Consider the following 16798-nt stretch of genomic DNA (forward strand, 5'->3'; position numbering starts at 1 on the left):
TAATGTCTAGTATACATATAATGGATATATATCTGTATCATACAATGGTTTCTTAATTCATGTATTCACTATATAGTAGCTAAATCATATTCACCTCTTCAACACTGAACATTCCATTATGCTGTGTACGTTTGTTAACAGTTCTACTAATTTTTTCCTGAAATATGTATATTGACACACCAAACTATATATTTTTCACTCTGCTGTGATACACTATCCCACGGCCACTTTCCCTTACTTACATGCATTCTTGTGTACATTACAGACTTTCTCATGAATCCGCCTTATCCTTCCCTGAGCCTTTGCTGGTATCTACTGTTAGTGTCTTTATTTTGTGCTTTCAAATCCTTCAGTTTCCACCCTAGTGTGTGGATACTCAGTATACGTTAAATAAGACATATGTTTTTTGTCTTTCATAGTCTGGCTTATTTCATGCTGCATTATATCTTACAATGTACTAATAATTTAATACAAAAATAACCAAGATGAAAGCATAATTTAATTATCTGAATTTGAAATACCCTAAACAAGAATTTGAAACAGAGCTGTAGTTCTATGAAAATGTATCTACATTTAAAGGAATATTTGGAGCTAAAGCTAGAGTTGACATTCCAAACTTCACTGGCAGCTGATTAAATAACCATATCCACCTCTGCCATATGAATGGAAGTCAAGAGTGGGGCATGCAGGCCGATAGACTTTCCAAGCTCAGCACTAAATTTTCCTTTGTTTTATGACTGTGTCAGTTATGCTTAAAAATAGCCAACTGAATTCCTTTTTTTTTTAACTCTTCAAATTTAGGCCAAAATAACAAGGACATTCCTTCCTATGACCAAGAATGTGCATGCAAGGAAATTTGCTACAATAAGGTTTGCATTCTTGAGTTTATTTTCAGTGTGATGTTTAAATAGCACAACTTCAAAGAGGAAAATAGGAGAGAGCCCTTGACTCAATTATTGGGAGGCATTGCTTTCTTGGTGAACAAAGCCTGCGTGTTTTTCTCTAAGGATTAGCTTAATATAACAAAAATAACACAAGTTAGAGTCAAAGGGATGGGAGGGGGATGCTGGGAGTTTCTTTCCAAGATCTTCGGTACTATCTTTATTAACTTCTCTTCCCATGTCTCTATTCTGGTGTAAGGGAGGGATGCACTCTAAATTCTGGCACCCAAAGAACAGCCTGAAGTTACAGAGAAGATGGCAGGAAAAAACATCACTTTGTGCTGTGGGCAGTGTGTGGAGACCACATTCCACCTACTGGCCCCCGGCTTGTGCCCTGAGATACAGCGAAATCTGCATGCCATGACCAAGGGTGCATTTCTCTTTACACTGCACAATGTGATAGAAAAGAGTATGTACATGCAGGCACAATTGTAACATGGCTCAGCAACAGGTAGGGCTGAGTTGGAAAAGAGCCTCCCTGGAATCCAGTTGTATGTATAGTAAGGTTGCTTCACTAATGTAAGAGCATTGTCAGAGAGATTCAAAGTCCACCAGAACCTATAAGCAGCAGTCAACTTAGTTTTTCAAAGAGCCTACTTTGCTCTCCCCAATGTCTTATGGGAATGTTCTGGACAGGGTTCAAGATTCTCATGGAATTCTTGTATAAGATCAATTAAGAGTTTATAAGGTGCCAGCAGGTGACATGGAGGTTAAGACAGCTGGATCCCACATGACCAACTTCGCAGTTCAAGTCTGAAACTTGGTGGCTTGAAATTCACACTTTGTGTGTGTGTGTGTGTGTGTGCTTGTGTGCATGCACATGCCCAAAATCTTAAGAGGAGAACAGAAGGGATTGTGGCATGGCCATCCTTCCTGGGTTAGCGATTTCTCACTTTTTCTTTTTCTTTCTCTCTGGAAAGTGCACATGCCCTATAACAAAAACAAAACTAAAAAAAATAAAAATTAAAAATAAAATTAAGTAAGACAAACATCTCTGTTATCAGGATGACCAGAAGTCCTAAAGAGAGATCAAAAGATAAGACTTGTGTTTTGGTTAGCTCTTACATCTGTCCTTGCTTACTGAGGCCACGAGTTATTGCTGGAAGTATACGTACAACCCCCATATATATTTATGATGTCCTTACATCTAAGAATGGCTAGGGACTTTATCATAATAGTGCTTGGGATAAGAGATCACCTTGGGATTCTACTGAGGCTTTAATTCAGTGTGAACATGTGCTTATTATCTCTGGGTCACACACACATTATTCATATTGGTTCTCCTTTCTGTTACAGGTTATTCCTATATGTCTCATTGGAGTTTGTTGGCTTTAAGAACCTATACTAACAAAAGACACATTTTCTAACACCACCAGTGTGGAAACAGAACTGCTCTCTCACTAGAAGTCTCTTCACAAAGACCATCTGACTACTGAGTGGAAATGTTCTAGAGAGGATTCAGACATCCATTGAGTGACTGAAACTTTAAGCTCTACTCAAACCTGAACAACTGAGGATTCTCTTAGGTCATCGGGAAAATCATGGTATATTTTTCTATGTAAAAATGCAGCATGACTTCCTAATATCACCAGGCTTATTTACTGTAATCTTATTGGAGGCTACATGTATTTTGCATAATTCAAACATAAGCCAGTGGTCCTATGGGGTTTTAAAAAATACGAATGCCTGAGCCTATACATTCAATTTCAATTTGTACAAAGGTGGTCAGTCAATTCTAAAAACATCCACGGAATTCCAATATGCAACTAGGGCTGAGAACTCCTGATCTAGTCTTAGTTCTTGACTCCCCTGATGATAAAGAGAGCTAAAATTCTGAAGCCAGTTTCCTAAAGCCACACAGAATAGTGAGACATGAGATATCGCATGCCATGTTTCTCCACAGAGACCATTACATCAGCAATTTGGGCTGAAAAATTATTTGTGAGATGAAAACACAGGGAGCTTGAAGTTTTGACCTCTGCCTTCTGAGCATCAGAGAGCTTTCTGGTCATTGTGACGGACACCCAGCAACACTTCCATGCACTTTCAAATCTCCATAGGTAGTTGAGTGTATGTAGTAGCTATCAACTAGGTATATGTGGCTCAAGGCGACACAGATACATTACAACCTTTAAACATTTACTTTCTCTTCTTTTGCCAAAATGGTTCCATTGAGATGGTAACCTGGACATTCATCAAGGATCTGACAGATTTGGTTTTAAAGTGGTTGCTATCCCTAATAGGAGATTTTTTTTTTTTAAGTAAACACTTGAGTAATTGACTAAGCATAGCATTATCTCATTTCATTCCTTTTTTTGTCAAGAAGTTCTGCCTTGCCCTCTGATTCTGCGAGATAAAACCAGAAGTAGGCATCGACAGATTCCAACTACTGGTTGACCACTCCAAGTCTATCCTTCTCCCACCAAAGTAAAACAAACACACAAAACAAGTCATGAAGAGTACGGGCAGTTATTTTGAATCCAACTGCACAATTATTGAAGTTTTGTTTCTATTTTTGTCTTTTTAAATTAATAGTTGAAGGGATTTGTGTGGGGGGGGGTGAGGCTATCAATAAATCATAGTCCTTTACAAGTTAAAATTCCTGGGACTCAAAAGGCCAAGACAAGTACAAACTTTTGTTGTAGAGCTAAGCATCTCTATCCATTATTTGTTTTGCTGAGGCACAGACACTTTGCTTTATCACAGACTTTCATATCTACCACTATTCTATGAGTGTTTATAAGAATGTGATATCGACAAGTGCTGGGATTTCTGATTCCTGGGTGGCACTAGTGCATTCCAGCTCTCCACTGGATAAGCTACCAATGAGATAGAGAGAACAGGGCCCGTGGGTGTATGGACTCTCTCCAGACCACTTTAGGTATGAGGAGAAAGGCAGATGCTTGTTCCACTGAAGTTCCATTTACGGCCAGAGAGCAACTCCCACTGGAACTATGCTAATGGCCTTGGCATTAATGGCCTAGCATCTTTCCTACTCTGGAAATAGTTTGATGTGTCAATCTGTTATAGAAAACAGGATTCCAAGCAACTTTAATTAGCGATAGATGGCTCCAGGTATATAAGTAAATGCAAAAGTGATGGTTTGGTGGAAAGCTGTCAAATGCGGTAGAATGTGGATAATTGTTTTCTCAATGAATGAATCCACTTTCATACTTTCAAACACATTGCTGTAAATAGAACATATTAGCACTACAACACAAGACTTAGTTTCCATTGAAAGTTACATTTCATTCATTAGCCATATTTTTCACACATATTTATTGGATACTAAAATGATCTTGTAAGACTGATACAATCTAGCAAAGGTGTTTTACATATGTATATAATTTTGGGGGATATGATCAACTTGTGAATGTCCAGCTTCTGAATAATCACAATGATAAATGATTTAGAAATAATTATGAGAGAGTTAGTAATTTTGACAGTGTCAGTGTGTTATTTACCAGGAAGAGTACAAATCCAGATGAAATGGGAGGATAAGAGAAATTGAAGTAATTTACACTATAAGAGAAAAAAAGGAAGTCACACTTCCTTACCTGTAATATTTGGGCTTGGGCTTCTTATTGAATTTGGTAGTGGTCAGAAGAGTTGTATCTTTTTAAAGAAATAAGCAGTCTTCAGTGTTTTTAGAGCATTGGTTACTACGGAAATTATACTTCTTTTACTTCTTGTCTTGAAGGGTGAACAAAATAAACAAACTGAAAATACTACAATGAATGGTAAATGATGAAAGATTTACAGTACAAAAAACAGTGTAAAAAGAAAGACAAGTTTAAATATTGTTGTGTAAGAAAGTGATGAAAATAATACAAGAATGAGAATAAGTAAAATGATAGGCTGGAACATCTGGGAAGGTAAACGCAAAGACAAAGAGAAGAGTTAATTAATAATAAAGTTTAAAAGTGCAATTGATATAAACTAATCTAGATATTCATAGATAACTTTAGATAACGAAGAAACCTAGATTTGCAAAATCTGAAACCCCATTATTTTACACAGTGTTCTCTCTGATTTTTATGTTTTCCCCCCAAGAGTATAATTGAAAACTCACATGCTCACAGTATTAAACAATCTGCAATAAAATAACTAAAAAACAATGATTTGATATGAGAAATAAAAAAGTAAGCTTTAACATTTCAAAATCCAATAAATATATATCATAAAACATTTTTTTTTCTTTTCATAGCAAAGCAGAGCAACATGCAAGATAACCAAGCGTCAGAGCTGCAATTTCTCTAGTTGTGACTAACAGGCAGTTATATGAACGTCATGCTTCTGTTATGAACTGCTTTTTAAGTATCACTGTCTTGCGTGTCTTAAAAGCCATGCATGCTGTTGTACTTCCGTGGGTTCTCCAATGGGTTCAGGACTCCAGGCCTGCCAGAAAGGACAGCACTGCCTGTTGTTTCATAAATTAACTTTGATGTGGGTAATTCTTACAGAATGCATTGGTCTTTAAGTGGCCACCATACCTGGCCAAAGCAGCTCAGTCCAAGTCATCCGCTGTGCCTCTACAAATCAGGATGGAGGAGATGCTGGGTTTCCCGGGTCTGGAATAGTTGCTACTATTTTTCTGAATTAGTGTTGCCTTAAAGCTACAGTGTATCACTCCTTCCCCAGTCCTGAGATTCTCCACCATAGAACTGACCTTGATTTTCTCTAGAAATAATGATTATGTTACTTCAAGTTATGCTAAAGGATTATTTCTTTTGGTAAGGCTCTAGATATAAGATTCCATCCCTTTACCACTGGTTTTCACATTTACCAGTAGTTAATTCATCAATCCTAATTTTTTTTTTGTTTTTTTTTTTTTGGTCTTAAACTCAATTTGGATCTTGGCTCAAAATAGGCAAATCATTTGAAGATTCCACTCAAGTCTTTTTTTTTTAACCTTGATCTGTTAGAGTATTATTGGAAAATGTTGACTTAAAATAATATTTCTTAGGAATTCTTTCATCTTTACACAAGTACTGAGGGTGGTGCTGTCAAATTTCCCTTTTAAACAAAAACAGAAGGGAAACAGACGCTAAGTTGATGGGCTGAAAGAACTTCAAGCCTGAAAAGGACATGGCGAAAGAATGGGCACCTTGCGGCTCAAACCCCAGCGAGGCTCTGCGCTGGGACTTGGCTAAAGCGGGGCGTGGAGGCCAGGGCGCGGAGACGGCCCACCAGGGACCGTCGCTCCGCGAGCCAGCCTTGCCATCGCCGTGGCTCGCAATAGGCAGAACTGTACCTGACTCACGGATATGGGCTCCTCGGCGCCGCGGTCGTCTGCGGACTTGGGCACCTCGAGGCGGTCGATGAACGTCTGCAGCTCCTTGCGGAAGGCCTTCATCTGCGCGTTGATGCGATAGAGCAGCTCGTGCTCCCGGATGCGGCTGCCGTCGTCCTCCTCGTCCATCAGTCCGAACAGGTCCCCGTTGGCCACGTAGATGCGCGCCTCGGTGATGATGGTGCTCGTGTCGGCGATGAGCCGGTCGATGGTCTTGCCCAGGCGCTCGGCTTCCTGGCGGATGTCCTTCATCTGCTGCCGGTCGGAGAAGCTCTTGGGCCAGGGCCCGGGCGCCGGGTAGAAGGAGCGGGTGGGCGTGAGGCAGCGGATGTTGCGCACCTCCTCGGAGTCGCTCTCGCCGCCGATGGGGCCCTCGCCGGCCGATGGGCCCCTCGCCCTTCCGGTGCGGCGGCCGCGAGTCGTCGTCGCTCTCTTTCTTGCCCGCGTCGCTCTCGGCGTCGCTGTCGCGGGGGCTGCCGCGGATGCCCAGGTGCGAGGCCAGGTCGTAGCGCTGCATGTTGGACATGAGCACGCGGTTCTCGTACTGCAGCTGCATGACCTTGCCGCTGAGCTCATTGATCTGCAGGCGAGCCGCCTTCAGCTCCTCCTGCAGGGCCTCGGTCTTGGCGCTGTCGTGGTGTCGCGCGCTGTCGTGGCCGCCCGACTTGTACTTGTACTTGTTGAGCTCCGCAGTGATGCGCTTGTTCTGCTCCTCCAGGTCCGCCACGTTCCTCCGCAGCAGCTCCGTCTCATCCTCCACCAGCTGCAGGTGCTGCCGCAGCTCCGACAGGGACTCGCTCTGCTCTCTCATGAGGGGGTTGGCCGAGCCGTTGAAGTCATCGCCCCTCAGGTCGTCCAGTTCGGCCTTCAGGCCTCTGTTCTCCACCTCCAATTCCACGATTTTTCTACCCAGGATGTTGGCCTCTTCCTCCACCAGCCTCAGCCTTAGCTTGAGTTCAGCCTCTCTGGTGCTGGGAGGCCCCCCAGCTTCTCCTTTGGGCAAAGGACTGTCCAGGTCTCCATAAAAGGATCTGTACTTCTGGAGCTCGTGCTCGAATCTGTCCTTTTCTTTATCAATCTTGGCCATTTTCTTTCTCATCAAAGCAGCTTCTTCCTTAACGAATTGTAGCTGGCATTTCAGATCTTCATTGTCCTCCTCGTGGGGAAAAGAAGGGAAAGGAAAAGATCGTTTCTACGTACATTCAAAAAAATAAGAAGCGACTGTTTGAAAAAAATCTTTTTTTTGAGAGAGAGATTTTTGTTATAGGGCGTGTGCTGTGGCCAGAAAGACAGAGAGAGACAGAGAGAAAGAAAGTGAGAAATCACCCCCCAGGGGGGATGGCCATGCCACAATCCCTTCTCCTCCATTCTCCTCTCGGGATCTTGGGCACACATGCACACGCGCCTGGCATGAGTTTAAGCCACTGGATCCGGGACTCGAACCACGGTCGACTACGTGGGAGTCCAGCGACATAGCCATTATGCTAACTGCTGGTCCCCAAAATCATTATTTTTTTTGTAATTAAGATTTAATGACAGGACCAACAGGGGGTGTGGTGGCTGAGATGTACTTCCACATGGCCAACTGCAGTTCGAGTCCCAGACCAGGCAGCTTGCTCTCTCTCTCTCGTACCCTATAACAAATTAAAATAATAAAAATAACTAAGATTAATTTTTAAAAAGATTCGACAACAGAGATCCAGTTACATGGTGCAGGCTGTAACTGGTTGCTCTGCAGTGCTGACATGGCAGGACCAGCTGGGCACTGGGGCCTGGGACTCAGGGCTGGGAGTATGTAAATAGCCTGCGCCTGTGATCCTACAGGTTGGAAGGCTGGGCAAGGGGATCTGGGCATGAGCAGGCCCTGCAGCGGGTGCCCAACTTGCTCTCACTCTCTGTGACAAAAGAAATAAATATAACTTTAAAAAACGATTTATTGACAAAGAGAAGTTGATACTATGCATTTTCTCCAAGCCACTTAAATTCTTTGGAAAACTAAAATTCAGGACAATATGTTTGGAAGGAAGAAGGGAAAGCAATATAAACAGAAACCCTGGGGTGATCACTGTTTGAAGTTTAGTGTAACTACATGGGATTGTCTGGTGGGCGATTCTACAACATTCCTTTTCTTCCTTTTGTTTCTCCATGGTTTGAACTCCTCTAACAGTAACGAATAGGAAACCATGTCCTTGGAAGGAGTGGGTGGTTAGTACCTATTCACAGCCCTGCACGGAGCACTTACTCTAAGCCAGATGCTGGAACGGCTTTTACACAGATGACCTAGCTTCCTGCTCAGTGTACACTCCTGAGAACGGACGTTCCTGGTACAAGGACTACCTCAAGGTTACCCTGCTAATAAGTAGCAATGGATGAAGGTGAAATTTGAACTCAGTTCTGTCAGAAATTAAAGTTCAGGCTTATTATCACTATCCCATGGGGGGGGGTAGTTTACCTTCCATTTTTATTCAAAGGAGAATTGTTTTAAAGGCCTTTAAGAAGGGCAAGTTTGATACTAGGATAGCTCTAGGAGAAACTGGTAGATATTCCATCTAGATCACGTATGAAGTGGGATGTATTTCCATCAGTCTAAAATGGATAAAGTGGTTCTGCCTAGTGAAAGGATAGTGGAGTAGAACTTGTAGAAGTTCCTCTGAAACATTCTTGGGACAACCTTCAAAACTTAATCATGAATTAAATTGAAAAGTACAAAAAGAGAAATAAAAATCCACTCTTCTCCCTTGAACAATGGTAGAAGCACATGACTATATCCAATGATGTATTTCCCAACTACATCTTTCCAAAATTTTTTAAGTATGTGTCTTGTAAGTTCTGTGGACATTGCTTCCCTCATTTTAAAAATGGAAATAAAAATGCCTTTCTTATCCAGCACTCAGAATCACCTGTCTCAGATGCATCATGTTGAAAAAGTAGTAAGTTTGGAAGGGAAGATGAGAATAATGAGCTTCTACCAGTGATGCTCAGTAAATATGGCACCGAGCCTTTGAGATGGAAGAGATGGAAAGCCGGACCGGTCTCCTACACTTCTATCTACTAATGGGAATATGACAGGTTAGAGAGCTGCTGGGACTAGAAAGTTTGAGAACTGAACAACATTTGCTTTATATCATTAAACCTTCAGTCCTTCAAGATAGTAGATACTTCTCTCCTATAAAGATGAAGAAGTTTTTCTTACATTTTTAATTGCTAAAGGTCATGTGAACTCAGAAAGAGAGAGAAACAATCTTCCAACGTGGTGGTCACTCGGCAGCCCCTTCTTCTCCATTTTTCCATCCCATTGGGATTGTGGGCACGCACCTGCATATGTCCATATGTTTTTCAAGCAGCCGGGATTCAAACCACACTGGGCCATATGGGATCTGGCTGCCTTAACCTTAGGCTCCAAGGTTTGACCAAGCAAGGCTTATTAAAAAGGCAAATTATAAGTTAATGAGTGACAGTATAATCTATATCTAGCTAGGCTCATTCCAACACTCATATTTCTTCCACTGAACATTTTGCCTCTGGGAAACAAACACAAAAGAAGAGAAGTAGCACCATGTGATAAAATTAAGGAAATCAGATGTGTTGGCTTGCCTTCTTTTCTGTAGAAGAGGTTTAGAAGGAAGATGAGAAGTGCAGGGAGAAGACATGAGAGCACTTCTGCAGCAGCTCATAGAGAGGAAGAAGAGAGGGTTTAAGACATGTCCACAGAAGAATCAAACATAACCTTGACATTTTGAACTTGGGCTTTTTGCTGGAGAAGCAGATTTTGTGTGAAGAAGGTAGATTTAAGTTTTTTTAAATGCTGTCTGTGGAGGCCAACAAGTGGCATAATGGTTGGGATGTTGGACTCCCATGTGGCTGATTGTGGTTTGAGTCCTAGACCAAGCGAATGAGACTCACACCAAATGCATGTGCATGTGTGCCCCAAATCCCTAGAGGAGAGTGGAGGAGAAAGGGTTGCTCCATGGATATCCCCCTTGTGGGGAGTGATTTCTTGCTTTCTTTCTCTCTGTCTCTCTCTGCCTTTCTGGCAAGCACACATACCCTAAAGCAAGAACCTCTCAAAAAGAAAAAAAAAAAAGTTGTCTTTGAGATGTCACACTGGAAGGATACCAAGGAGAAACACCTATCAACTGCCATGTAGAATCTAAGCTTAGAGATGATGAAGATTACACCTTGAGACCTGCAGAGACCTCAGGTCTGTAGGTGAAAACATGAGAATGAGATGCTGAAGCTACTGCAGTGGTTACAGAGACAACTGAAGGAGAATTAAAGAAGAGGAGCCAGATAAGAAATGGTTGGAGGTTTTGGAGGAGGAGGCTAAGTCCATGAAGCCCCAGAACTAGAAACAATGTTTAAACAGAAAGATGATCAGCAATATCAGATGCGATTTTACCTGGGCTAGGTTTTATTGAACAGTAAGAGAATGTGAGACTGGGAAGCTAGGAAGGGCTACATATTTGATGAAAATCCTTGACTGCAAAGCCAGGCCTTTGTTAGTATGTGTACACACACACACACACACACACACACTACATTGGTATATGCTGCAGTTTGAATCTAACCAAAACTGCAGTAGGAGTGATCCATGCCACAAATTAGAGCAGGGTAACACTTCACCAAGCTGCGTTAAGAGAGTAAAAGAGAGAGTATCTAATTCCTGTGTATGTAAGGTCTCCTGCCCACAGGAATGGAAACATTAAGATTAAGACTTGGTCATATACTGCATATAATGTAATCACTACTAGGAAAGAGACCCATCAAGAAAATGATGATGTGGTAATTATGTACTTGTTCAAAAGAAATAATTTCAAGGCAAAGTGGGCTAGTTTTTGCACTGTCAAGGGCTTAATAACTCTGTATGCCAATCTGCCTTGCCTCTTCATCTTGTAACCTAACTATTGAAGGTTGTGTTTGGAACCAGCCATAGAAATACCACATATAATTATTGAAAAAAAAAAAAAAACAAAAGAAATTCATGGAAAGTGCATCATGTGTAGCTGCTGATCAGTAAACCTTTGCTCCCAAATTTCGCATGTAGACCAAAAAAAAAAGTAAAATGCTCCAAGGCATGGAGCAAGCTGCTTCGTACTTTTGTGTATGTAAAGCACTCACTTATATAAAGACATAAGCAACATATGAAGAAGGAAACGTAAAGATGATAAAGGGCCACTAAGATGTGAACTGAGAGCTAGCTGGGTGCCGTGGTGGTTAGGGGGGATGGATCACACATGGGCAACTGCATGGTTTGAGTTCCAAACATGAAGGCTTGAAAACCATGTCAAGTGCATGTGCGTGCATGCCCAAAATCCCAAGAGGAGAGAGCGCTGGACGAGAAGGGATTATGTCATGGTCATCGCCCTGAGGAGTACTTTCTCATTTTCTCTCTATATACACATACATCTCTCTGTCTCTATTACATGCCCTATAGCAAAATCTAAAGAAAAAAGTTATAAAAGAAATAAGAAGTGAGCTGAAACTGGCTTTGCTTTCAGAAGCCACTACTAGAAGCTAAATTTCATTCTAATCTAACAAATATTAATTCATTTAATTTTTACAACTCCTTATCATGCTCCCTATTTTATAGCTGAGGAAACAGAAACACAGAAACAACAAATAACTTGACAAAAGTCACAGAGCTGGTGTATGTCAGAGAGTCAACCTAGACCACCTGTTTGGCAGGTATTATTCTTAATTGCTATGCAACACCGTTTCTCAGTAATGTCCCTGTGTTTCTGGGGGAACACATAAGAAACAGATCAAAGAAGGTGAAGCAAATTAATGCAATACAAAGCTGTATGAATAGTGGCAGGACAGATCTTAGGAAATTGCCATTTCTGGAGATCAAAGTGAATAGCACTAGGGCAATTTGATGTGGCTCAGCCTAGAAAAGGGGGTCAGGGAAGTATTAATAAGTGTGGACTGAGCATGTACAGAGAGCCAGACACTAGACGAAGACGAATCAAAGCTGAATAAGAGGGCCCCTATCTACAGCTGCACAGCCAAGAGAGATGAATGCAGAAATAAGAACTGCAGTGGAAAGGGAGGCTTATAGTACGTGACTCCGTGGTCCTCAACCTAGACTAAGCAACCTAGATAGAGTTATTTTAGAAAATGTATAAATATGGACCATTTTATCATTGAAATCTCCCATGGGAGATGGTCCTGATTGATCTCCAGGAGTACGATTTGAAAAGTGACAGGTTATAGCCTCTGAAAATAAATGTTCTGGAAAAGATAAAAGGACTTCAAAAGTGTATATTTATACATTTCCCAGGAGTTCACGGCCCTGGAATAAAAAGGCATCTTAACTTCCGTAAGGTCCCAGGTTCCACAGAGCAACCAATGTTAACTGGATGTCTTTTGCAGAGAGGTGCCACATGCATGTGAACTAGAGGCCACAGAACCAGGAATAAGCAGTGAAGAACTCCTGGTCAAAATACTGCTGAAGAAAACAAAGAAACCTTAACATAGGAAGCAGAAAAAGAAGACAAATGTGGATTTTTTTAAAAAGTTTTTGCGATAGGGCATGTACGCTCACCAGAGAGACAGAGACAGAGAGGGAAAGTGAGAAATCACCCTTCACGAGTGGATGGCTATGCGCACTCCTTTCTCCATTCTCCTTCTGAGATTCTTTTTTTTTCACCAAAGAATTATTTTATATAAATTTACTTATTTAAATTTGACCAGAGAGGGACAGAGAGAGAGAGGAAGAGAGAGGGAAAGTGAGAAAGCAAGTGCCAGGTCCAGGACTTGAACTGCGGTTGACCATGTGGGATCCAGCACCTGAACCATCATGCCACTTGCTGGCCCCCAAATATGGAGTTTTCAAAAATAAACTGCCAACTAAAGCTGACTTAAGATTTTAGGGCAGGGGCATATCATACTTACTACCTAAACAAGGTAGGAAAGAGAATTAATGGAAATGTGTGAAATGATCCACAGTAAACTATTTAGTCAGGTGGCTAATGGTGTAGCAAAGACAGAGTGGAAAAGTTGTTTAGTGACTGCATATTTGAGCTTCGTAAGAGAATAAGGAGAAAGGAGCAAAAACGGTCTTGTAATCTTAGTATGAGACTCTCTGGGATTCTAAATGCTGAGGTCTATAAATGTTCTCTTGCAAGTACCTAGAAAAAATTAACCAAAAACAGAATAGGGAGAAAGAAGAAAAGGGAAAATTATATATAGTTACTATGTTATGTTTTAAAAAAAATGATTGCAATGGGAGCCAGCAAGTAGCTTGGTGATTAAGGCGCTGGACTCCCACAAGGTTGATCATGGTTTGAGTTCCAGACCTGGCAGCTTGCTTTCTCACTTTCCCTCTTACTCTGTCTCTCTGGTCAAATTGAAGAGGAAAAATAAGTTTTTTGTTGTTGTTGTTGTTGTTTTTCTTTAGAGAGATTTTGCTATAGGGCGCATGTGCTTGCCAGAGAGACATAAAGTGAAAAATCACCCTAACCCCACCCCAGGAGGGATGGCCATGATGCAATCCCTTCTCCTCCATTCTCTTCTCAGGATTTTGGGCATGCAAGCACACACGCCTAACATGAGTTTTAACCCACCAGGTTCAGGACTTGAACTACAAGTTCAGTCCAATGACTGAATCATTACATCATCTGCTGATCCCTGTAAATAACATTTTTTTTAAGATTTTTTAAAAAATGAGATAAACTTTTTCACACATTGAATATTTAAATATTACCCTGAAATTATCTAGTGAGAAAACAGTTTGTAATGATTTTTACGATGGGGATTATAGCATTATAGATTCCAACACACACATTTAAATGTCACTACCTAGCCTAGTGCTTCTAGAGAGCCATAACGTTACTTTTGTCCCAAATATTTTCCTTTCTATTCTAAAATCTCCTTCATTGCAATTATCAGCACCTTCTGCTCACCCTAGAAGTATAGTCTGTACTGGGCTGTGTTTCCGAGGTTCTTAACAAACTCATGGGGAGTACGTCTTCTCAGTTTTATTTAAATTCCTTTGTTTCCTTCTTGTTTGTTCTCCAGTCACTGGTATGGAGAATTCATTCCAGGGCTTGCAAGCTTCTCACTCTGTTCAACCCTCCCTTCCTACAACATTCCGTTCTTTACTCTCTCCTGATACTAGAGAGACAACCATTCTATTGACCTTATTAATTCTGAGGAAAGAAAATAAGATCTGTGTCATAGGTCCAGTTCTCAAATCCTGCAGCACGTAGTGTACAATGACATTTTGCTGAGTGCAGAAAATGTGATTTTAATATTAAAAGTGATTTCCATAAAGATATTACTGCTGGATTTATAAACAGATACACTAAATATTTTATATTTCCTGTATCTACAGCTACATATTCTTATTATACATTTAGACATGCTTGATGTACTGGTAAAAATTTATTTTCCACATACCTCTGTAGGAGTCTGTTGAGTCTTTTTTTCAGATTTTGGTAAATCTTTGCTTCCTCTTCTTTTTAAGGATAGCTAGAATAAAACATGAATATATTTTGTTCAGCAAGTCATTTTCATTAAGCTATAGTTTTAATTTTATTTTATGGTTTTGAAATATCCTAATCGCACATGGCAAAACCAAGACAAAGTTTAACAACAATAAAGGATGAAAAACCCCAAATCAGAATGATTTAGATATAGTTTTAATTAGGATAAACATCCAGTAGAATTTAGCCTGGAGTTATCTATGGGGCCATCGGAAAAGTCATGACACATTTTTCTATGCAAAAATGTGTCATGACTTTTCCAACGACCCAAATAACAATTTGAGAATTATAAGAAATCTACTTTGAAAATGCAGAAAACCAACTCAGACAAAATTTAGAGTGATGACTTGATATACAACATAGTTCAAATGAAAGCCAATGCTTGTTAGCATTTCACATCGCTTAATAAAAGGGGGGTAGAGGGGATAAGTTATTCTTTCTAGTGTTGGAGTTAGGTTGTAAAGACAGATGCTCTCAGTGGATTTATGTACAATTTGAAGAATTTTCTAGGGACCAGCAGGTGGCATGGTGATTAAGCCACTGGACACTCCCACGTGGCTGACCACGCTTCGAGTCCCAGACCTGGCAGCTTGCTTTCTCGCTTTCTCTGTCTCACTCACTCTCTCTGTATGTGTGTCTCTCTCTGGTCAAATTAAAATAAAATGAATGAATAAATAAAAAAAATTTAAAAAAAGAATTTCTTTCTTCCCTCACTGCATATCCATGAAAACAAGCATGATACACACACAGACCTACATATGTAATATGATGGGGAGAGGGGTTGATAGTAAAGGAAATGCGATCCAGCTCAAAGAGGAGGTGGACTGCGGACAGCTTCAGCTCATTGCTGCAACACAGGAATGTGAACTTTTTCGAGAGAAGCTAGAAATCTGGATTTTTATGTTAAATTTCCCCCTTATTTGGTTGGTCCTAATTAAGACTCAAACAAAAGTAAAAATGAACAAACAAAAAACAGTTCTTAAGTCAAAAAACACGTATCTAATGGCAGACTACTTCACGAAGCGACAGCACGCGACCTCTGGTGCCCAGTTCTGTTCCTTACACCAGCATAGTAAAAATAGTCTATGCGAAGAATTATCCGTATGTACAAATACCTTCCATACACCAGATATTGATGCTGCACTTTCCATCAGGAGGTTCAAATTTCTTTGTTCTTTTTTTTTTGGAGAGGTTTTTGCTATAGGTTGCGTGCACTTGCCAGAGAGACAGAAAGTGAGAAATCAGCCCCCCAGGGGGTTGGTCACGCCGCAATCCCTTCTCCTCCATTATCCTCTCGGGATCTTGGGCACGCACGCACACGCGCCCGGCGTGAGTTTTAAGCCACCGGGTCCGGGACGCAAACTGCGGTCGACTACATGGGAGTCCAGCGACATAGCCATTACGCTAACTGCTGGTCCCAGGAGGTTCAAATTTAATGGCTACAGAAAAGTTTGTAAACATTCTAGGTTCTATGAAGCAGGGACCTTGTCTTAGTGTGGCATCACCATCACAAGAACAATGCATGCCACATGGAAGATGATAGAAAATATTTACGAAACTACTGGGCACATGCTCATGCATGTCCAAAATCCCAAAAGGAGAATGCAAGAGAAGGGACTGTAGTGTGGCCATCCGGGAGGTGGGGGGAGGACTTCTCATTTTCTGTCTGTCTCTCTGGTGAGGGCACATGCTCCATAGCAAAAAAATCTCTCTCTCAAAAAAAAAAAAAAAAAAAAAAGATTGATTTGTGTAACTGAAGTTCTGAGGGCAAAAGGAGGATGGAAGCACAGACTGATGTTACAAGGAGAAAGGCTTCTTGAAAGAGAAAACTTTGCGAATTTGTGAAGAACTGAAAACTCAATTCTTCCCATGTTAATTCTAACTCATATTAGTGTGTTAGATAAGGGCATATGTTCAAACACACAGGGCAGGGCTACACTGCTGCGACTGCTTGCATTCTTTACGAGATTGAAACTACAGAGACGAAGTAGTGCACATCGTTACTCACTTCTAGTTCTTTACAGATGGAAGTCCTCTTTGTTGCTTGTATACTCTTCTCAGAAACAAAAGCTTGTGGA

The 16798-nt window shown here is 41.0% G+C and overlaps 1 protein-coding gene across 1 annotated transcript in view; it reads right to left on the reverse strand.

Annotated features, from left to right (window-relative positions):
- Window positions 1-4234: 4234 nt before the first annotated feature.
- MTCL3 (MTCL family member 3) overlaps window positions 4235-16798 on the reverse strand; it is a gene marked incomplete in the record, with an annotated part of 52171 nt that continues 39607 nt past the window's right edge. Inside the window, 4 exon segments of the mRNA XM_027770228.1 lie at window positions 4235-4808; window positions 6196-6612; window positions 6614-7390; window positions 14635-14706. Of these exon segments, the coding sequence (XP_027626029.1) occupies window positions 4698-4808; window positions 6196-6612; window positions 6614-7390; window positions 14635-14706 (1377 nt within the window).

The sequence above is a fragment of the Tupaia chinensis genome, unplaced genomic scaffold (assembly GCF_000334495.1).
Source record: "Tupaia chinensis unplaced genomic scaffold, TupChi_1.0 Scaffold000117_2, whole genome shotgun sequence".
NCBI lineage: Eukaryota > Metazoa > Chordata > Mammalia > Scandentia > Tupaiidae > Tupaia > Tupaia belangeri.